Source organism: Tenrec ecaudatus, chromosome 14, assembly GCF_050624435.1.
Source record: "Tenrec ecaudatus isolate mTenEca1 chromosome 14, mTenEca1.hap1, whole genome shotgun sequence".
NCBI classification, from domain to species: Eukaryota; Metazoa; Chordata; class Mammalia; order Afrosoricida; family Tenrecidae; genus Tenrec; species Tenrec ecaudatus.
This window is the reverse complement of record NC_134543.1, coordinates 54,958,966-54,983,101: the sequence shown is the minus strand read 5'-3', so window position 1 is coordinate 54,983,101 and position 24,136 is coordinate 54,958,966. Positions and strand designations below refer to the sequence as shown.

The 24,136-nt window shown below is 39.9% G+C and overlaps 1 protein-coding gene across 2 annotated transcripts in view; it reads right to left on the bottom strand.

Moving 5' to 3' along the window:
* MAP4K5 (mitogen-activated protein kinase kinase kinase kinase 5) overlaps nt 1-24,136 on the bottom strand; it is a 110,916-nt gene that overhangs the window by 85,591 nt on the left and 1,189 nt on the right. For both annotated transcript variants that reach the window (XM_075532052.1, XM_075532053.1), the window contains exon 3: nt 1,389-1,446. In XM_075532052.1, the coding sequence (XP_075388167.1) occupies nt 1,389-1,446 (58 nt within the window). The remainder of the gene's footprint in view (nt 1-1,388; nt 1,447-24,136) is intronic.

The window sequence follows — 24,136 nt, the reverse complement described above, 5'->3', positions numbered from 1 at the left end:
GCCCTGTGTGTGTAGTGGGTGACTCACTGGGCTGCTAACCCAAAGGCCAGCTGCCTCCCAGGAAAGTTGAGGCTGTCTGCTCCTGTAGCTTCACAGCCTCAGAACCCAAACAGGCACATCTCCAGGATTCTAGACAGGGTCGCTAAGACGAAGAGTAGATCGTTTGTTGGCTTTTATCATTTCTGAGGAATCTTCGTGTGGTGCAAATGGCTAAGCACTCAGCTGCTAACCAAAGGGCTGGTGGCTCACGTCTACCTGGAGGTGCTGGACCTGGAGATCTACTTTCAAAATGATCAGCCACCGAAAACCCCATGGAGCACAGTTCAATTCTGACACGCATGCTATTGCCACGAGTCTAAAGCAACTCTACAGTTAGTTATACAGCTTACTTTTAAAGTGTTCCAGCACGTGCTACTTCAATAATGTCATCACCTCTCTACAGAGTCATAAACATAAAATCCAAATATTGCGTTTAAAATGCAAAACCATTTTAACTGCTTAAATTAACAAGCAGTCTGATGAATAATTGTGGTCACAATCATACATGCCTTAGACTATTGGTTGCAACTGAGTTGATTCCAAGGCACCTTTCTTCTGAGACACCTCTGGGTGGACTTGAACCGCCAACTTTCAGCTAACTACTGAGCATGTGAACCACATGAACTGTTTGTAGCACTTACCTAGGAACTTTGGATCTAAGTTTATGAACCAACAAATGAACAAACAAACCTCAAACTACTACTAATTAGAAACTTTCAGTATCAACATTTAATATCAAAATTGTAAAATTGTTTTAGGATTTATACAATCTTGTTTTCAAAGCAAATTACTCAGTCTATCTTAAAACAAACAGCCTCTTCCACAGAGCTGTTGACAAAATAAACGAACCATTAAGCTACAACCAGAAATCTAAATAAACCAGATAGGCTTTAGTTGACATAAAATATTATCATGACTGTATTTCTTAAATTCATAAATTCTTATCTATTCAGACACATTTGTCTTCCCTGTAACCCCTTAGATATAACTGAACACTTTTCTAATCAAATGATCCAAAAAGACAGAAGTGATGCTCAAATATTCCACTATAATTTAAAAATAAAGATTGACAATGTCCCTTGAGGATTTCAAAATGCACACATTTCAATGTTTACCTAGCAACAAAACTACAACATCAAAGTAAACTTCGACTAACAACTTCCAATGAAATTTAATGTAGCCATATTGGATGTCTGCTAATTGCCCTGACAACATATATAATGAGACTTCTACTTAGAAAGGGAAAAAAATAAAATAAGAAGGAAATCTGGAAAATTCTTTTAAGTTCTATATTTGTGAACAGGCCCAAAAAATTACTCATAAAACATCTTGAGGGTCTTAATACATACCAGGCTCCAATTTGATAATTTTTACAGCAGCCAATTCTCCCGTATGTACATTTCTAGCCTGAAAATGAAAGGGGGAAAACATTAATTATATAAAAATTACATATTAGCCAGTTGTTTATCAAAGATGGTTTTAATATACCTAAAAAATACTTCATCCCAGTAATAAAAACTATTCGTATATTCATTTCTCCATTAAAGAAAAACAGAGCAGAGATGCTAAACTAGGGGGGGAAATTGTGGTGGTATAGTGGATTATGTGTTACACTGCTAATTAAAAGATCAGAAGTTCAAAACCACCAGCTGGAAGATAGATGAGGCTTTCCTACACAGATTTACAGCGTTGGAAACTCACAGGGGTGGTTCTACTATGTCCAAAAAGGGTCACTATGAGTCGGAAATAATTTAGTTTGGTTTGGGTTAGCCTCACCACTTAGAAACAACTAGTATTTAAATTTTTAATGTACTTCCTTCACGTCTTCACGCGCTTTGTTCTGTGGGTGTTGTCAATAATGGTGCCATCAGTTTCCTACAACATGATTGCTAATGCTGCATAGTTTTCCCATGCTTGTTATTGGGTGCTGTCCAGTTGTTCCCTACCTATAGCCACACAAAGCATTCTTCAGTCCAGCACCGTCGTCACAAACTGCTCTGTTGGCGCCCATTGTGGCAACAACTGCGCCAATCCATCTTGTACAGTCTACGTTTCTGCTGCTCCGCCAATTTATATATATATATATATATATATATACTATCTATACTATATATACTAGCATGAAAGATAACACGCTGTCCAATGCTAATATAGATAACTGAACCGATCTACCATTATTGGATATTTAGGATTTTAGTATTATTTTTTCAATTCTAAACAAAAGGATAAACCCAAGTTGGCTTCAAAACATTTGTCAAAAAATGGAAGTGGAGGATACTGAAATTTCTCCACAAAGTTTTTGAGTTGGCATAGTGGGTTGCGAGTTGGGCTGCCAACTGCAAGGTTGGCAATTTAAAATCGTCACCACTCTGTGGAAGAAAGAGCATTCACTTCTGTGAAGATGCACAGTGTAGGAAACCCAGTTCCATAGGGTCACTCAATGGCAGGGGTTTTCTTTAAGTGTATCTATTTCATAGCCTTGGTTATTTTTCCATCAGATAAGTTTGTCGATGTGAAATTATTTAACATTTAATTTTTAAAAAGCCCTGTTGGCACAGTGCTTAAGGGCTCAGCTGCTAAATGAAATCGCCCTACTAGCCACACCACGGAGAGAAAGATGTGGCAGTCTGCTTCCACAGGACTTACAGCCTTGGAAGTGCTAGTCAACTTCAGAGGCTAAATCCATTTCTGCCAAGATCTACTGTGAGTACAAAGTTGTATTCTTGCTGTTGAACTATAATGGTTATGTAACAGACCTTAAGATCATCCCTCAAATAGATCTATGTGCACATATTTATAGGTTTAGTTTTAAGGTAGCAGATGGACATTGGGCCTCCACTCAAGTACTCCCTCAATCCAAGAATACTTTGTTCTACTAAACTGGCATTCCATGAAGCTCACCTTCCCGACACGATCACTGAAGACAAATGGGTGCATAAGCAAATGTGGTGAAGAAAGCTGATGGAGCCTGGTTATCAAAAGATAAAGTGTCTGGTGTCTTCAAGATGTGAAGGTAAACAAGCGGCCATCTAGCTCAGAAGCAACAAAGCCCACATGGAAGAAGCACACCAGTCTGTGTGATCACAAGGTGCCAAAGGGAACAGGTATCAGGCATCAAAGAACAAAAAATCATATCATTGTGAAAGTGGGGGAGTATGGAGTGGGGACCCACAGCCCATCTGTAGGCAATTGGACATCCCCTTAGGGAAGGGTCACAGGGAGGAAACAAATCAGTGAGGGTGAAACACACAACTTTCCTGTAGTTCCTAAATGCTTTGCCCCCCCCCCACCCGCACTATCATGATCCAAATTCTACCTTACAAATCTCGCTAGACCAGAGCATGTCCACTGGTACAGATAGGAACTGGAAACCTAAGGAATCCAGGGCAGATGATGCTTTCAGGACCAGTGATGAGAGTGGCGATTCCGGGAAGGTGGAGTGGAAAGGGGGAACCAATTACAGGGATCTACATATAACCTCCTCCCTGGGATATGGACAACAGAAAAATGGGTGAAAGGAGACATCGGTCAGTGTAAGATATAACAAAATAACTTATAAATTATCAAGGATTCATGAGGGAGGGAGGAGCGGGGAGAAAGGGGAAAAAATGAGGACCTGATGCCAAGGGCTTAAGTGGAGAGCAAATGTTTTGAGAATGATGAGGGCAATGATGTACAAATGTGCTTTACACAATTGATGTATGTATGGATTGTGATGAGTTGTATGGGCCCCCAATAAAATGATTTTAAAAAAATCATCCCCTCAAAAAAAAGATCATCTCCTCCCTCTATATCTAGGCATTATAGATGTTACACAGTCTCTTCATTATTTAAGACTACTTCTTTCAAGTGGATTCTCAGATATGTAATTACTAGGTCGAAGGGTATAAAATACAAACATTTAATGCTATCAACACATATTGTCAAAAAGTTTTAAAGTGCTGTACCATTATCTTCTTACAGTTAACAGAAGTACTCATTTTCTTGCACCCAGCAGCACACCATATGTGAAAATGTAATTTAATAATTTATGATGTCTTTTGTTATACTGGATTCAAATGTTAAACTTCCACATTTGGCCTAATAAGGCATACAAGATAAAGCAGTACAGTATGATACTAATTTGCTGGTCAAGCCATCACATAAACAAGTAAGGAGGAAAAACTGGGAAAGGAAGGGAAGAGTTACAAAAGCACATAGACAGCGAGCCCGGCAGTGACGGCGGTGAGGATACGAACAGCGTGGAGGAAAGGGTACAAACAGCAGTCTTAAATATTTTTTGAAAAGAAGTTTCATTTTCCTCATCTGTTATGGTGACTAGGTGAAGGAGAGAGTATTAGGAAGAGATCAAAGGCTTTTTAAATTTTGATTTTAAATCATTTTATTGGGAGCTCTTTTATATACTGTGACAATCCATTGTTCAATCAGATAACACATAATTGTATAATTGCTACCACCACCATTTTCAAAACATTTTCTTTTTTCTCGAACTCCTTGATACCTGCTCCCCCTTTAAAAAAATAATAAATCACTTTATTGGGGGCTCTTACAGCCCTTATAATAATTTATACATCAATTGTACAAGCACATTTGTATATATGTTGCCATCATCATTTTAAAAATATTTTCTTTCTAAGTCCTTAGTATCAGCTACTCTTTATTCCCTCCTCCCTCTACCCCCCTACACTCATGGACCCCTGATAAATTATAAATTATTATTTTCATATCTCACACCACCTGATGTATTTCTTTTCCCATGTTACTGCTATTTGTCCCCCAGGGTGGGGATGGAGGTGTGTGAATTATACATCAGTCACTGTAGTTGGTTGTGGGGGAAAGGCCAGCCCCCCACAACTTATTGCAGGTTCTATAAGTGCAATTGTACCGTATATATATAAATATATATATATATATATAAATATATATATATATAATAGCCAAGTCCTACAGAGCATGAGGAATAGAGGAGAGATTGAAATAATGGAGTCAGACACATTTCATAGTAGCATGCTCACCTCAGCCCCGCTTGGTGGTCCAGGTGGAGAGAAGGGAGGGGAAGACAAGGGGAAAGGGAACAGGGGAGCAAGGACGAGGGAGAGGAAGGGGAAGCCCACCAGAGGCCTGAGAGAGCTCTTTATTGCTAACCCAGGCCTATATACCTTTGGGGGTAGTACAAGCCCCCTAATTACAGGTAGAGACATACATCACAGGAAGGGGTTGCACTATAGGTTATACAGCAATGAGGGGACAATCTAGGGACACACATGCAATAGAAAAAAGAGGGACTGGGGGTATACATGTGACAAGAAGGGTGGATTCAGGATTCAGGATGGCAGCCTAACTTTGGATGTCACTGAGCAGGTTTCACCTGTTCTCTGGATCTCCATAGAAACCCTTATCAGTAGGGTGTAAACCCCACCCATAGGGACCAGACTAATGTCTCAAGCCTTTAGGGAGAAGTAGTCCATTGTCCTAACAGCAGGAGTGGGCCCTACCTGTGGCGGGCCCAGACAGTAGTCTGGCAACTGATGGCCTTCAAGGAGAAGGTCTTTAAGCATCTGACCTCCCACCATATGCTGGCAAAAAGCCTCTAAGGTTTGGCATGTCTTTGGGGGAGACAAAGCTGAGGAAAAGTTTCTTTAAAATTCCACAGTTGGTTCCCCGTTTCTCCCCCTTCTCCCCCCACCTTCCCCCTACCCTCATGGTATTGCTACTCCCATTGCTGTTCCTGAGGGGCTTATCTGTCCTGGATTCCATGTATAGACAGCTCTTATCTGTATCAGTGTACATGCTCCAGTCTACCTGGATTTGTATATCAGAAATGGGGTCATGATAGTCGGGGTGAGAGGGGGGGGCGTTAAAGAACTAGAGGAATGTTGTGTGTTCCCTCGGTGCTGTGCTGCACTGTGTCATTCTTTCCTTGTGACCCTTCTGTGACAGAATGTCCTGTTTTCTAAAGATGGGCTTTGGGTTGCCACTCCAACCTCCATCATTTACATCAATATATTTGTTTTGGTTCTTCTGATGCCTGATACTTGATCCTGTTGGCACCTTGTGATCACACAGGCTTGTGTGCTTCTTCCATGTGGGCTTTGTTGCTTTCCAGCTACATGGCTGCTTGTTTAACTTCAAGCCTTTAAGATCCCAAATGCTGGGCACCATCAGTTTTTTCCACCACGTTTGCTTATGAACCCATTTTGTCTTCAGTGACCGTGTTGGGAAGGTTATCATCACAGAATGACGGGTTATTAGAATAAAGTGTTCTTGCATTGAGGGAGTACTTTAGTAGAGACCCAGTGCCTGTCTTCTATCTTCATATATAACATTTAAATATATGTACATAGACCTATATCCCTTTTGTTATATATTAATGTATTTACATATATGCATGCCTATATTTATATCTCTATAAATGTCTTTTGCTTCCTAATTCTTTCCTCTGTTTCTTTTTACTTTTTCCTCTCTCACCATCATGTTCGACCTTCATTCAACTCTCAGTACTTTCTCTCGGCTACACTGCATTTGATCAAACCCCAGGCATTCTATGCCCTCCTTGCCATCAATTTTAGGTCTCTTGCTGTTCCCTTATCCCTGAGTTTGTTGGCTCTCCCTTCCCGTTTCCCTCCCCCTCCTCTCCCATGTCCCCGTGAAGCCACTGACCCTACTAGTTTTCTCCTCACATCAGTTACCCTATCTTATAAAAAGATTAAGAGTTGTTTTGAGAATGATGATGGCAACAGATGTATAAAAGTGCATGACATAATGGATGGATGGATGGATGTGATAAGAGTGTACGATTCCCCAATAAAATTGTTTCGCTCCAGTGTAGAGGGTCAGTCCGGGCAAAATTCCCACTGTGTCTCAAGTGCTGTCCCCTGTAGCCCTGTGAGTCAGTGAGGGGCCATCATGTCCCACAGTGGGGCCAGTCCCATGGTCCTCTCTGCACAACACTTGCTTAGGCACCCATTTTGTCTTCAGCAATTGTGTCGGGAAGGTAAGCATCATACAGAGCCACATTATCAGAACAAACCATGAGAAAAGACATTTTAACTTTGTATGGCTACTTCTTTCTGCAACCTGGAAATACATTTAAGAAAAGGGAACAGAGATTGGCCAGCAGCTTCTCACCATTCCCATTGCTCTCCTCTTTCTTATCCTGTTGACATCTTTCAGGTTATACAAAGACATGTGTATGTAACTTAGCCTGTCTACTGCTCAACATTTCAAATAGCACTGAGATGCAGATAAAGAAAAATTGGTCAGAAATGACAGAGTAAGCAATAATCCAATTTCTTTAGGATCTTGTTCAGTGGATTATGTACCTGAGAAAACAAATACCATAATAATGATGGCAATTATGTTTTACATGCTTTATAGCTTATAAGAACTTTTTTATATAGGTTATTTAATTGTGTTTATTTTAACACAAAAGGATTCAGGCTCGTGGAAGTTAAATGGTTTGCCCAAGGCCATAATGCTGGCAGGGGCACTAGCAAGAGTAAGAAATCAGGAACCAAATTCTAAGTGTCAGTCTCACAACTCCTGCTATGTCTAAGAATTCTCCTGTTTGTGTCTCATGTAACTTTCCCCCCTTCTTTAATGCATGCAAGAGTCACTAGAGAAATGTATTAACTCAGTATACTTTAACAGAGCTCTAGAATGACTTTCATTAAAAAGAGATTAACAAAGTAAAATAGGGGATTTCAAAAACTTCAAGAACCTCATGAAAAGATCATCAATGAAGGTATGGGTACTCTAGCAAAGTGTGGTGAAGAAATAGACGGTATCTTGCTATTATAAAGAATAACATCTGAACAACAAGTGATCCAAATTGGTGGTGAGGAAGGTGTGGGAGGCCTGGTAGGGCATGATCAAGGGTAATATAACGAAGAGGTATTGCTGAAACCCAGGTGGGGACAGAACATGATAGTGGGACAGGAGGAAAGTCAAGGGAAATAGAAGAAAGAGCTGGGATGCAAAGGGCATTTATAGAGGCCTAGACAGAGACATGTACATATGCAAATATATATATGAGGATGGGGAAATAGATCTATGTGTCTATATTTATAGGTTTAGTATTAAGGTGGCGAAAGGACATTGGGCCTCCACTCAACTCCTTCAATGCAAGAATACTTTCTTCTTTTAAGTTGGCATTCTATGATGCTCACCATCCCGACACAACTGCTGAAGACAAAGCGGATCAGTTACCAGGCATCAAAGAACAAAAAACCTTATCATTGGGTGCACACCTCCATGATATGATCACTGAAGACAAACGGGTGCATAAGCAAATGTGGCAAAGGAAGCTGATGGTGCCCGGCTATAAAAAGAGATAGTGTCTGGGGTCTTAAAGGCTTGAAGGTGAACAAGCGGCCATCTAGCTCAGAAGCAACAAAGCCCACATGGAAGAAGCACACCAGACTGTGCGATCATGAGGTGTCGAAAGGATCAGGTATCAAGCATCATCAGAACAAAAAAATCTTACCATAGTGAATGAATGGGGAAGTGCAGAGTGGAGACCCAAAGCCACTGGAGATCCCCTTATAGAGGGGTCTAGGGGAGGAGATGAGTCAGTCAGGGTGCGATGTAGCACCAATGAAGAATACAGCTTTCCTCCAGTTCCTAAATGCTTCCCCCCCCACCCCACCTCACTATCATGAACCGAATTCTACCTTGCAAGTCTAGCTAGACCAGAGGATGTACACTGGTGCAGAGAGGAGCTGGAGGCACAGGGAATCCAGGGCGGATGATATCTTCAGGACCAGGGGTGAGTGGCGATACTGGGTGGATTATTTAATGTGGCTTTTCTAACTCCCACCAAAGAAACTTTTCCACACCTTTCCCTGCATCTAATAAGAAGGTGGGGGAAGATACTGAATAACTGTGAACAGCAGTTCCTGATGCCATCCTGCTGTGGATAAAATGAGCCCCACAGAAGCAGGAAGAGGAATCTCATTACCAAGCACGAGACTGGAGTGGAACATGCCTTCTGGACCTGAGTGAACCTCCCAGATCCAGAAGATAACTTTAACATCAGAGGAACGGCAGCAGACCCCGGAGCCAGCGCATGGAACAGAGTGGTAGACTTCCCAAACCACAGAACAAGCAACTTGAGTGCTTTTGTGCAGGAGGCTAGCTTGTCAAGTGGGGTCCTCTGGGCACTTAATTGGGGAAACTGGGCTTGCTGACCATGGAAGTTGAGCTGAGGGCCGTCAGGGTGAGATTTTCAATAATCCTTTGGGCATTTGTTACAGACCCGAAAGAACCTTGTAACATATCCTGATAAACAACTATCCTGAGTATTTGTCACTGGTGTTTCATAATAAACTCTTTAATCAAGAATTTTGTCTGTGGGTTCTGTGTAGCCATGCCAATGGATATTAGGTCCCAGAGAGGTAAAATAGAGAATATTAGCTAAAAACCCAACAGAGCCCCTTATTCTGCTTCTAGTTTAAAACTGTTTCCCTCATTTTAGTATATCCACCCATTTGACCACCTCTTTAGATTATTTAACTTGTTCTTCAAGATTCAGTTTAAATAACACCTCCTCCAGGATGTATTGCCTGATACTTCTAAGCTCTGGGGTATGATTCTTATGCAGGCTGGGCCACATGTGAGATGTAAATGCTCCATACATTTGTTGGCTGGAAAAATATGATTTAGGAAGCTCGCTATTGTATTTTCAAAATAAGAACAAATTAAAATAAATCCTCGACTACTAAGATGTATTAGAAAGCTGACAACACACAGTTTTCAATGTTGCTATTCATTTATTTACGCATTTTCTAATTCAATTCCAGGACCAAAACAAAGACACAGGACAACTTACTTTTTTTTGTAAGATATTCTTAGAGGCTCAGAAAAGAACTGTTTTTTAGAGAATTTAAACAATAACCACAGGACCCCATTTAAAAAAATAGATTCTAAGATTCACTACCCATGCAGACACCAAAATATAATGGCTATAGTATAAAACTGTAAAGTAATATAAGTGATAACTCTCACCAACCAGATAAGTACTACAACGTTAGTCTCCATTTTAAGGACATATTTCTACCCGCTGCAAATGAAAGGTTGATGGGCAACTGTTTATCCTTTAATTTTCTAGTTGTATTTTTAAGCAGTAAGTACCAGGCTCTTTTATATGAAAGGCAAAGTGGCTTTCAGAAAGACATCTCCTAAACAGAGACTTTACAGTTTCAATTTACTAAAGAGATCTTTCAGAAAAATAACTATACAATTTTACACTATAATCCAAAGGACTCAAACATAATACTGGGTTTTTAAAATCCAACATTTCTTTCTAATAAGTGAACTGTAATATACTCAAGCTTTTTTATTTTAAACAGTAAGAAACAAAATTGTAAGGATCCTGCACTGTTTACAAAAGGAATTAACTAAGAAGAATTATCACAGTACCTCTACAAAAAGGATCCTAAGCACATTTGATTTTTATTCATTTCAGGTCACTGGCATGCACTAATATTAGACTTAAGCTCCCAAAAGTCTGGTAAAATATATTCGTATGGTCCAGTTCTTATTTGATTTTTATTAATCAGGAATTAAAAATAGGAAAAGGAAAAAGATAAACTCATAACAAATGAATTGTCACCATCAAATCCATAAAAGAACCTTTCCAGGTAATTATATTTCTGTTCTCCTGCCAAGACATTCCCTTTCATCTTTAAGCTGACATTTTCAATGAATTTACTACAGAAGATGTGACTCAGTGCATGTTTTGGAATTGGGGAAGGTGGAGAATGAGACTAGAAAGTAGTAATAGTCATCTAGGAGCACCAACAATCACTGTGGTCAGCAGGAAGGTAAGTAAGATCAGCTCGTACATCTCATTTACTGTTCTTCACATTAGGCACGCTCCTCTCCCAACCCAGAGTTAACTTCCTTTCAGCATATTTTTAAGGGTCACAAAACATTTCCTGGAAGCCAACCCAAGGCATCAGTTTCAAATTTGCCCTTCTTCAAAATTATTCTTTAAGATACAAGAGAAAAGCTGGCCATCTAGGATTGAACAAGCCTTCTTTCAGTTGCAGTGACAAGAATATTCTTAGGGGTCAGTATTATGCATTTCAAATCTAAGAACACAAAAGACTATGGAACAAAAGTAACAATAGCATTTGAGGCTAGGAGAACACACCGTAGGCTAGTCCACAAGTACATAGTCATGGCACAGGCTGGGAAACCTTCATACCTGATTCAATTCATCCAGACTTCTCTCAGTTTTGTTTTGTTTTTAAAATATATTTTATTGTGTTTTGGTGATAGTTTACACAGCAAATTAGAATCCCACCAAACAATTTCTTCATATCTATCTATCTCTTTCCCTCCCCCCTCCAATGAATTTGGCTACACTTTTCACATTCTATCAACATTCTTTCTCTTTTTAAGTGGCTCTCTTGATATATAGTATTCACAAATCCTACAAGAGTTGTATATACATAATCACAATTGATTACAGCACTCACTCCCCCATCCCGGATTCCTTGTTTGTTTCTCAGATCCCCTCACCCTCCCTATCTTTCCCACCCTCCCTCTAACCCTGATAAGCCATTGCATCAGTTATTATCTCTATGCATCTACTTTTATGCTTCACAAACTGGGAAACCCAGCAATAACAAAAAACAAAAACAAGATAAAATAGCAAGAACAAAATTATATTATACAAGGTATGAAAATACAAATACACATAAAGAGTAAGAAAGAAAAACCCACCATCAATATTTTAAAAGCCAGGGAATAAATTTTTGTCCTGGAAGAAGCAAGAAATACTTAAGTCTAGATCAAATTCAGGTTGGGTCAAGATGGAGGTCAGTTGACCAAGTGTCAGATTATACTAAATTCAACCCACTGTAAACACATTTATAACAATCTCTGCCTGATGGTAAAGCACTTGCCTGTGACTCCTGAGTGTTTATGAAATACTATTTTAATTGGTTCATTCATTTGACAAAAATCAATAAATACTATGTGGCAGGTATTCTTGTTGATATAATAAAATTTCTGTCTTCAGAGAGCTTTTATCAATTGGAAAGATATAGAAATCAACAGACCCCCCCCCCCCCACTATCATGACCCCAGTCCTGCCTTCCACTTTGGGCTAGACTGGAGCCTATACACTGGCACATCTAAGAGCTCACAACACGTGAAATCCAGGTCAGATAAACCCCTCAGGAACAGAAACGGGAGTAGCAATACCAGTAGGACAGGAGAGAGGAGGGAAGGAAGGGGAAACAGATCACAAAGATTGACACAACCACCATCACCACCCCAGGGGGATGAACAACAGAAACCATGAGTAAAGGGTAAAAGCAGTCACTGTAAAATATGAAAACAATAATAATTTATAAGTTATCAAGGGATAGCGATGTTGGGAGGCAGGGCGGGGGCGCTGATACGAAGGGTTCAAAATAAAGTAAATGTTTAGAAAGTAATGACAACATATGTACAAACATGCTTGATATATGTATGGATTGTTATGAAAGCTGTAAGAGCCCCCAATAAAATGATCTTTAAAAATAAAAGTGCAAGTACTGAATCCAATCTAAGAGGACTAGAGAATACTGTGGCTTAATGTACGGCTTTCTGGCAATGCATAGGGAGAAGGAACTATGGTAGAGTTTCAGGATTCAGTATAAAGATAGGAGAAACCACTGGCAGTTCAGAAGTAAACTTAGCACGTATTAAGATAATATACGATGTTGGAAGCTATAACACTAGTATTTTAAATGCCAGTAGGTTTCCCGTGGTGCAGAGGTTCAGCAGAGTTCCCAGAGTAAGACAGACTAGGAAGTTAGGCATGGATGGCAATTTATTTCCAGCAATCCGCCAGTGAACACCTCATGGAGGACAACAGAACACTGTCTGACAGTGTTGGAAGAGGCCCTCTGTTTGGAAAGCACTCAAAAGCTGCTTTATCAAAATAAAGCAGATCTTCATGACGCAGTTGGAGGAAGGCCTCTGGGATCTCTATTTGCTAACATGGGACTCAAAAGGAGAACAGGTGCAAACATCCATTAGTAATCAGAACATGGAATGCACAAAATATGAACTGAGGAAAACTGGAAGCTGACAAAAATGAAATAGAGACTTTTAAAGTGATATCCTGGCATTAGCAAGCTGAAATGGACTGGTCATTGTGAACCTTTTGTAGACTACCGTGTGTTCTGTTATGGAAACACTGACGAAATGAAGAGAAACAGGTTGCATTCATCAATAAAAAGAATATTTCAAGACAAATTTTGAAGTATCATGATGCCAGTGACAGGTCACTACTTGTTCCCTTGTCCCTGGATTTGTTAAGAAAAGATAAAAAAGAAGGCTACCTACACTGAGGAAAACAGAGGCAAAGATAAGAAGGTAGGTCCCATTCTACCTGTAGGAAGAATGATTAATCTAGAGAAAACCGGTGAAACACAAGCATCTCCAACCCCTACTATATTTAAAAGCAAAAAAGCTTAAAATGCAAAAGTTAAACAATAACTCACTGAAAGTTATGTCTTTTAAAAGTAAATTACTTTATGATCTAAAATTGATGGCGAGGAGGGCATAGGATGCCTAGTAGGGCTTGATCAAGGGCAATGTAACCGAGAGGAATTACTGAAATCAGAATGAAGGCCAAACATGATAGTGGGACAAGAGGAAAGTAAAAGAAAATAGAGGAAAGAACTAGGAGGCAAAGGGCATTTATAGAGGTCTAAATACAGGCATGTACATATATTTATCTATAAAGACAGGGAAATAGATCTATGTGCATATATTTATACGTTAAGTATTATGGTAGCAGACAAGTATCTCTCAATACAAGAACACTGTGTTCTAATAACCTGGCACTCCATGATGTTCAACTTCCCTGACATGATCGCTGAAGACAAAAATGGGTGCTTAAGCAAATGTGGTGAAGAAAACTAATGGTGCCTGGCTAATAAAAGATATAGGGTGTGGGGGGAAAAAAAAGATATTGTATCTGGGGTCTTAAAGGCTTGAAGATAAACAAGCACCCACCTAGCTGAGAAGAAACAAAGTCCACATGGAAGAAGCACACCATGAGGTGTCAATGGGATGAGGTATCAGGCATTAAAGATCCAGAACAAAAAATCATGTATCAATGTGAATGAGGGGGAGCACGGAATGGAGACCCAAAGCCCATCTTTAGAAAATTGGACATCCCCTTACAGAAGGATCACAAGGAAGAGACGAGCTAATCAGGGTGCAGTATAGCACAGATGAAACATACAACTGTCCTCTAGTTTTTTAATGCTTCCCCCTCCCCCTACTATCATGAACCCAATTCTACCTTACAAATCAGACTAGACCCGAGCACGTACACGGGTACAGCTAAGAGCTGGAAATGTGGAATCCAGACATAAACCCTTCAGGACCAACAATGAGAGCCATACCAGGAGGGTAAGGAGAAGGTAGGGGGACAAAAAGGGTAGCTGATCACAATCATTTGCGATAACAAAAGAGCAGCATTTACCAAGGGCAAAGTTAAGAGGATTAGGAAAGGAGGAAATGAACAGGAAGCAGAGGAAGTGGAATAAGTACACTGAAAGCATTGTAATGGATGCGCTGAAGCAAAATATGTATGAATGTTGAATGGAAACTGATAATAGACACTGAACTATCACCTAATTTACAATAAAAAGTTTCTTTAAAGGGGAAAAAAAGAAGAAACTGCAGGGCACAGTTCTACTGCGATAATATGTGAGGTTGCCATAAGTTGGAGTTGACTCAACAGCAACTGTTTATTTTAAAAAAAGGTAAAATGCATTCTAAAAAAAGGATGATGTATATGTGTGAGCAGTCACACCGCAGTTCACAAAACAAACATGGAAGACACAATCCTTCAATCAGGAAGCAAACAGAAGGAACTAGTAGTTATGCTAGGGAACAAAAACGATAAACCTAAAGCTCGAGAAGGGGCAGCAAAAGGACATCCAACTACCCAAACTAAGGGTAGTTCTGATTTCAGGTGTCTGTCTTGCAGGGTGGCTATTCACAAAGTCACCCCTAGAATGACTTCAGATTACGCCTGGGCTACATAAAGGTAAGAGGAATGGCCTGGGAAGTAACCAGGAAGGAGTGCCTCTGAGAACTGGTACCCAGCCTTGAAGTTTACATGCTTGTACAAAACAATCAATAAAATTCCTCACCACTCAGCACGGAGATGAGGCTGCCAATCCTCATCTGACCATAATTTTGAATGGTTCACTATGTGCTCGGCAATGTGTTAAGTATTATGTGTAGACAGTGGTAAATGAAGATGTAGCCCTGAGGTGGTTTGGTATAGTGGAAGAGACCCAGAGTGTGAAAAGAGGATATGAATTCCACTCCTTATAAGTGCCACCTATTAACAGTAAGACCTTGGGAAAATAGTTTCTTGTTGGGTAAAATGGAGATGATTATATCATCTGACCAATCTGCTTCATGGGATTATTGTAAGGAAGAAGTAGTACACTGATTATGAAAGGGCTATACAAACATTAGTCACTCTTAGTCATTTTAATCCGATTTCATTTTTATAAAAACGTTGGAAGGTGGGGACGAATATGACTCATGGGTTCAAACTCCTCCAATGACAGGCCTGGCTCTCAGCCTGGCTTTCTACATCATCTCCGAGATCTCCATGGGAGATGATGATATTTCACAGAACGATCATTTGATTAGGTCTAAACCCATCTTTTTCTTTTCAGAACATTATCTACACTTTATCTTGAGTCATACTTCACAGAGAACTAGAAAGCCTTCTGAAAACACCCTAAAGCGTAGAAATACTTGAAGTTGTTCAATACGGCCCAAGTGGAAGTACCTGCACCAAGTTATCATCTGATCTGGAGCCAAGTTCTCAAATTGACCAAGAAGTCAAAAGCACAAATATTGTTAATATGCTTCATGTTTCTCTTCCTGTGTACTTGGTCTGAAACCACAATTTGGTACTGAAAGCAAAACTGAAATAAATAGCAAATAATTCTTACATAATTCTACCCTCTATCTCATTTGTCTTTATCAAAAATACTAGAAATGATGGTTGAAGTGAAAATCCTGAACTTATGTACATAATAAGAACCAAGACACTAACTAGATGCACTTTACGGCCAAGGTTAAGGTTCTCCCCAAGTCATTTTGGAATTACAATTGATATCTGCACTCAAGATAAGACAGTTTTATGTGCATCATCACCAAGCTGGAAATACTGTTAAGTTTTCACATTTCTGTGAAAGCAGGAAGGTGTTTTAAAATAATGTGTCCCCAGTCACAGTCCAGAGATTACTGTATTCACAATACCTGCATTATTTTGTGTGTGTGTGTGTATTTTTTCCAGGGAGTCACACAATCAGCCTACTTATGAACAGGAAGAAAAAAATCAATACTAAATAGTTGATAAAAATTAATACTAAAAATGGAATGGAGATCAGTATTGCTATATATTTACATCCAAATCTATAGCTCTCTTCTCTATTTGATTATACTACTAGTAAAACTTAAATGCCAAACACTTGTCCTGCACAAGGTTACGTTTTACAGTGGAAACCCACTCCATTTGGAGCCTTGACATAACTTCAGCCTCCAAGGAGGGAGTTCTGGCTATTAACCAGGCAATGTTAAAGGTTTTCCCTCAGGCAGAATGTATCTGAAAGTGGACTGTTACTACTTCCCTAAGCAGTCCAGTGAGGGCTGCTCTTGACTTCAGAGACTTACCTGGGAATGCCCCTAATGAAAATGAAGTAGGAGAGCCACACTGTCATGTCTAGTACACAGATGTATGCAATCTAAACGACCCAGAACCAATGCTATACACTTGTCTAATTTGTAATAGTGAATATGTCCCCTTTCACTTCCATCATCCTGCCTGCAATGGCGATGAACTGAGCTACTGCTAATCATGAGTTTGCCATGAATTTCCTTTGTGTTCTATTTTCTATAAACAGCAATGTGGCCACGAATCTTCTGGACACCATTATGGCCTCATGCTGATGGTCTCTCTCCTTCTTGATTTGTGTACGTCTTATGTTTGTCCTGTTTAAGAGTTACTAAAGAGGCTTCTATAAAAAAAAAAAAAAAACCCTAAAGGTTTTAATGAAGTGATTTGTAAAATACTAAACATACATAATAGTAACAACGTTTTACTTTCATAATAACCTTCTACAATATTTAGCATAATCTACAATGGACAAACTTGCAATATCTATCATTTAAAAATTGAATATAATTTTGAATAAAAACTTGAACTAGTCTTTTCTCTTATTTTCTGTTGTTAACCAGTTTCCCCAAGTTTTTTGCTCTCTTTTACCCTGACATGAAAAGTCTCTCAACGTTTGACTACTAGGTCACAAAAGAGATAAAGTTAAATTGTCTCACTTCATAAAACAAGAAAGTGGGTGATGTTATGATATCAACTGTTATAGAAATAATGAGCAGACAATATACTCATTCTGGGTACCCACTGGGCACCAAGAGAGACTCAGCCCTGAAGATCAGAGAGCACTGGTGGAGAGACACACCACTGGAGGAGCAGCTAGCTCCCTATCTCCACTTACAAAAAGCCACTTTTAAAAATGGCACAGGAACTGGTAACCCACACCCATTGCTGAATCTAATTTAATTAAAAATCATAACTGCGGTCTTATACCAACCACTGAGCTGTGAAAATGGCAACGTTTGTACCTTAGCTCTACTTCCTGCCCTAAACTTACCATTTAGCTACAGAAGCAGGTTCAGGGGATCCATTAAGATAAGACATTTAAGCCTTTCTCTGATTACAGAGATGTCCAGTTGGCAAACTCACCTTCTTTAAGTTTTTGCTCAAATCTCAACTTCTCAGTTAGGCTGAGCTCGAGCATTTTCATATCACTCTCCACCCTGCCTCTCCATCCATTCTGGCATACCTATCTCCCCTGAACCTGTTGTGCTTTTTCTTTATTCACAGCTTTCATTGTGTTCTAAAGTCCTGCACAACTTATTTATCCTTTATTGTCTTTCTATCCAGGACTACAATGTTTAAGTTTCACAGGGGCAAAAATCTTTCTTCATTTTGACCACTTGTATTCCAAAGCCCCACAACAGTATCTGGCACACGAATACCCCCACTCCGTGCATGCGCGCGCGCACACACACACATTACTGACTATGGAATAACCCAGTCTTATCCACGCCTACATCCCATTCATCAATGTCTCTCAGCAGTGCTCACAGGGAAATGTCTGGGGCTGGGAGTCAACAAAGAAGCTTCTACCTTAGACATACAAAAGGAGGGAAGAGAGGTGGCGTGCACTTGTCCCCAACCTATCAATCCTATCCTTTTTCTATTTCCCTTTCTAAAGTCTCCACTTCTCTCAAATTTTCTTTTCGTTCCCTTCTCTAAGGGATTCCTTGAATTCTTTCTCTAAATTTCTCAACCCTCACTGGTCACTTGGGTAATAAGATAACCTTAAAGAATGATAAGGGACTGCTGTCATCACTTAGTCTCAACAGAAATGGGGCGGGGTTGGGGGTTTCTGAAACACTGTGTGCCTCATTTCTTGTACCCTTCAGAGCAAAGTTACTTAAAAGAAAACTATTCCTTCTACTTCCTCTCTTACCATTCAACTGCTATATTGGTCACTCCGTCCTTCAACGTATCTACTGAGCACAAATACTGTGCTAAGAAGCATTAGGCTAGAGGAGCTGATTCAGTGGTAAACACCAGGACCCTGTTTTCACTCACTGACACACAACTATGGAGAGTGATGAGTATCATGTCAAGAAAAAACATAAAGATCTATGAAAACACAGACAGACATGATCTAATCTAAAGAATAGGATATTTGAAAAGAGGTGGAGTTAACCTTTGTAGTGCCACGCTGAGGTCCCGGCGCCTAGTCAGGTCCCTGGCGGCTAGGCTATGAAGGGCTCCCCTGGGAATTGGCCAGCCCCCAGCAATACCAGAGGAGGCACCTCAGACCACACTGCTCTTTTAAAGGTGACCAAATACAGCGAAAGCCAACCAAACCCAACCCACTACTCGCAAACTCGCGACAACCTTACAGCCCATCGAAGAGCTTCACAGAATGTCCCAGGCTGTCAATCTTGATAGAAGACTGTAAAAAGATGCTTTCCCTGTGAGTCGGCTGCCTGGTTCAAACCCCCAACCTTTAGAGGGCTTGAACCTTTAGCCCAACTCTTACGCTACTGCATCACCAGCTTTCCTTTAGAGGAAGCGCAGCCCAAGACAAGGAGGATTTCCTTCAGAACCTACTATAGTGCTGGGCTGTCAACTCATTACCATCGAGTCTAGTCTGACTCATACCCACCCTAGACAGGGGTTTAGAAGCCCCTGTGGCGTTAGAAGGCTCTAAATCTTTGATGAAGCAGAAAGTTTTAGCTCTTCACCCCAGGGGCTTCAAACGCTGATCTTGTGGTTAGCAGCCTCTTATACCCACTATACCACCAAGGCTCCTTTGATGCTAAGCTATACTCAAGAGGTTATATGTTATTTTCCCAAATAACTCTGTGGTAAATAAACAGTGGCATCTCCATTTTACAGATATAAAAATATAGGTTTCCAGAAGTGGTGTATCCTAGACAGTATCAGTATCATATCTGGTAAAGACTGGATCCGTGTTTTTATGACTCCAGATTTTTTTTCCCTCCAGAAGAACAGGAATATAAAACTACTGCCTACCAAAGCCTATGGTGCTAAAGCAGCGGTTCTCAACCTGTGGGTCCCGACCCCTTTGGCAGTCGAACGACCCTCTCATAGGGGTCGCCTAAGATCATCGGAAAACACATATTTCCAATGGTCTTAGGAACCAAGGCACCCTCGTCTCCAGGCGGGTCCGCCCACATGAAGATACGCCCACATATGAGTACCTGTCATGAAGACCATTACCCATGCTACACCATGCTTCAAGACAAAATTTCACTGATTTGTAATTAGAAATAAATATTCCACAATATATAATTAAAAAAAAAGAATAGGGCATTCAATGAAATGAACAGAATATTCAGTGAAATTCAGTGGAAAATGGATGCTGAAAGAAGATAGACAAATAAAGGAGAAAAAGAGAAAGAATATTCCAGGAAGAGAAAACAGTACCTGCCCAAACCTGAAGGGCAGAAAGCAGAGCGCATGAGGAAATGACGTGAGTTCAGTAGGACAAGTGTTGGGAAAGGCAGGGCCTTAAAAGTCAAGTTATTCTAAAGCCTTTATCTGAAAGACAAGGGGAATAATGAAGGAAGGACTGATCAATCCCCTCACTGCAAAGCATAAGGAAATAGGAATGGAGGCGGGAGATGACAGATAACTTAGAATTCTTGCTTTTTATGAAAAGAACTTCCTCATACTTTTTAGATACCATTAATACATTATCTTGTTATACCTCCTGAGACTATAGTCTTTCCTTAATTCTCCTACCAACTGTCCCTGGGTGACCTCACCTATACTTTGGAGATACCACTCCATGAAATAATGACTACTCCTAAACCTCTATCCCTTGTCCACAACTCTCAACACCGGTGTTGCATTTTTTTACATGTATGCAAACCCCCTATGTCCAAAATCAAGCATAAAATCCAGGTCTCATAAATTCAGTGTTTCCTAACTCTCTCTGTTGGTGGCCTTAATATAGTGTCCCTAGCCAAAAATTACAATTGCCATTAGTTCCCTTTTTTACCTATCAGTGCCAAGTATTTTTATCATTTCCTAGAAATATCAATTCCTCAAATTCATCCTTTCATGCCCTGTACCCATGCCTAAATCTAGGCTTGCATAAATTCTCATTTGGAATCTTCGTACTTGGTCTCTAGACTTCCAGCCACTTTGACCAATCCATCCTCTAAAGCACCAGAGTCGATGCTAAAGCGTTTCTTCAGCAGTAGGAAACAGTGTAAATTCTCTGACCTAACCAGAAGCTCCATTACCTGGACTTTTCCTGCCAGAAAATATGCAGTGTTCTCTACCTATAGCACCTCTCCAAAGCTGGGCCATACCAAACCTAGAATACAAACGTAGATTCTCAAGTCCATCACTGTTTCCCATCATCTGGAATCTCTTCCCCCATCTTTTTCACCTGGAAATCATCCTACATTCTTTGGGAATCCAGTGAAAGTCTCTCCCTCGGTGTTAACCGATACTAACTCCAGACTTCCCCTTCCTGTTGGCAGATTTTAAATCTGCAGTAATTACAAATACAATCTGCCAAACTGAACTTCAATTCTTCACCCATTTCCTGCCACATTCATGTTCTCTTTTGGGTTTCTGCCCCCTTCACCAGGATCTGCAGCTCTCCACCTCACTACTTTGCCCATTTAACTAGAAGAATCTTGACTGTCCCCTCTTCTTTTAATCGTTAAAGGGTGAGCTTTCTCCCCTCTTGGGGTTTCTCAGGAAACAAAGAAGCTTTAGAAAGGATCTGTCCTTTCAAAGAACATAAAATAATTTATAATCTCAAAGTTGTAGTCCATTGGAAAACCCTGCTTTATAAGAGCCCTAGGGGTAAAAAAGTAGTGGGATACAGCTGACTAGAATACTGACTGCAAAGTGGAAAGAAGACCCCGAAAAGAATACAACACAGTCTTACCAAGCAGATTTCAAGTGCTGTGTGTGTTTGAGTACTAACAGAGTATTTCTGGAATGGCATGTAGGTAACTAACCTTGGTTATCACAGGGAGATAGAAAGGAAGATGATAGCATGGGGGCTCTTATTCTTCATTTTGCACTTACCTTATTGTTTGAATTATTTAATATAGTAAGTGTCACTTTTAAGACAAAATCACGAATCTAAAGGATTGCACTGGAACCTTCTACACTGATGTTTGACAAGATCGCTCTGATTCACCTGCATTGTTTTTCACTCACTGAGATACTTCTAAAACATCCATGGATTTTCAGCTAATCAAACACACAGTTATAAATAGCAAAATGATTCTGATCACATATAATTTCTGGTGTCACTCTTTTTTAGGCATATTAAAAATTGTGTAAGATGACTGAAATTTGAAATGCTATGAAGTAACTTCCCAAAAGATTTTTTCCCCAGAGTATTCCAATCAGCAAAAATAGAGCTGTACAGTATAACAAAATAATAATAATTTATGAATTATGAAGGGTTCATAAGGGAGGGGGTAGTGGGGAGGGAGGTGGAAAATGAGGAGCCGATATTAAGGGCTCAAGTAGAAGGCAAATATTTTGAGAATGATGATGGCAAGAAATGTACAAATGTGCTTGACACAATGGATGTATGTATGGATTGTGATAAGAATTGTACAAGCCCCCAATAAAATGATTTATTTTATCTGAAGGCCATAAGAGAAATGGCAAGAAAACAGATATTAAATGCTAACTTAATGCTGTGATGTCTATAGTAAATGCTCAAAGAACTGGGTGATAAACTGAATGATAAACATCCACTCATTCATCTATTTTTTTTTAAAGTACTTACTCTGGGCTAAGCATAATTTTATTCACTATTACAGACAGAAACACACAAAACCTAAAAATCCTGGCCCGTGTTGAGAATTGTAATGGATTGAGCTGGACAATAAATAAATAAGAGAAATACTAAAATATCACTTTAGATGGTGATGAGAGCAAACAATGAAGTAGGAAAGGAAGCTGGGCAGTGTGTAACGGGAAGAGAGGTCTTGGTAAAGACATGCTGCACAGAGGCCACAGCAAGAACAAAGGCCCAAAGGTTTTAGGATGCTTCTCACAGTTAGTAACAGTGAGGTTAGCCTAGAGAAGAATAAGGGAAGGAGGAGAGTAAGAGGAAATGAGGTCCGAAAGGTCAAGGGGAAGGAGCTGGGCTTTCAGGGACAAACAGGGTAGCACCAGTTGGAAATGGAACTAGGTGTTTCTAGGTAATGAGAACAAAGACATGAGAAAGGCACCACACGTGCCTTAAGGATGTTTAAGAAGTGAGAGCTAGCCTAGCAGGGAAAGCATCTGTATCTGCAAGTGTGAGGGTAGGGCCGGGTGTGGGCTGGGGGGTAGGATAGAGAGTGGTAAATGCTCATTCTTCTATCTACTGTCAGGAAGGAACCACCAGGGGAAAGGCAGGTACTGCCTGGCCCTTTAATAGAACTGTTTGCTTTCCCAAGCAAGAATAAAATCCGGTTTCAACGAGTTGTTTTCCATAACATATCAATAAAGAAAGAAGGTGGAAGTCTTGGATTCTTTGTGAGGCAAACATTCCTTTGCATTTTTCTTACAGTAGAAAGATGAGAAAATACAGGAATGGGGATTTTCACCATTATTGGCATGCTGAGTTGAACTGACTTGATCTGACATAGGTTAAGTCATAATACAATGATGACAAGAGTGGAACTGAAAAGGATCATTGAAAATGTCATTTTTTTTAAAGAAAGTCATTCTCCAAAGTGGGTAATGCATGGATAAACAATGAAGTGTTAACTACTTTTAATTCTACATAAAGAAGAGGATTCCGTGATTGATTATTCACTGTGCCAGAACCTTGCTCATAATATAACACCCTAATGCCTAGAAGAGCGGTTATAGAAGACTGAAAAACCTCTTAACCAGTAAAAAACCACTTTCCATTACAGGTCATCTAAGTAGAATCAAAGGGTTAATGATGGCATAATACACCCTAGTGGGTTTTTATTAGTAACAAACTAAACAAGAGCAGTTAAGTAAGAAGGAGGGATGTTTTCCTTCCATATTACCACCTGTGTGAAGCAGCATCTACTGGTTAATTACTCCCTTACAACAGGGGCATTTAAGTTGTATCATCATTAAATCCAATAAACAAAGTGGTTGCAAAATTCAAAGTCAATTTCCCTTAATACTCATTCGGGTTTCATCACAGCTCCCATTTGGAAAGAGTGCATCAAACATAAAAGAAACCTCAAATCGCCTTCCAATGGGCTCTTCAAGACTTCCCTGGGGTATAGCAATTGGGTTTGTCTCTAACTGATTTTTTAAAATCCAAAATTAAGGGTAACATATCCTAATAATTTGTCTCCAATTGCCAAGAGTATTTTTGAAAGGTCACTCTTATTGGAGGTGTTACAAATCCCATAGAGAGGAACTTGCTAAAGTTAAAAGAAAAAAATATATATCGAACGTTTCTGTCATCTTTTA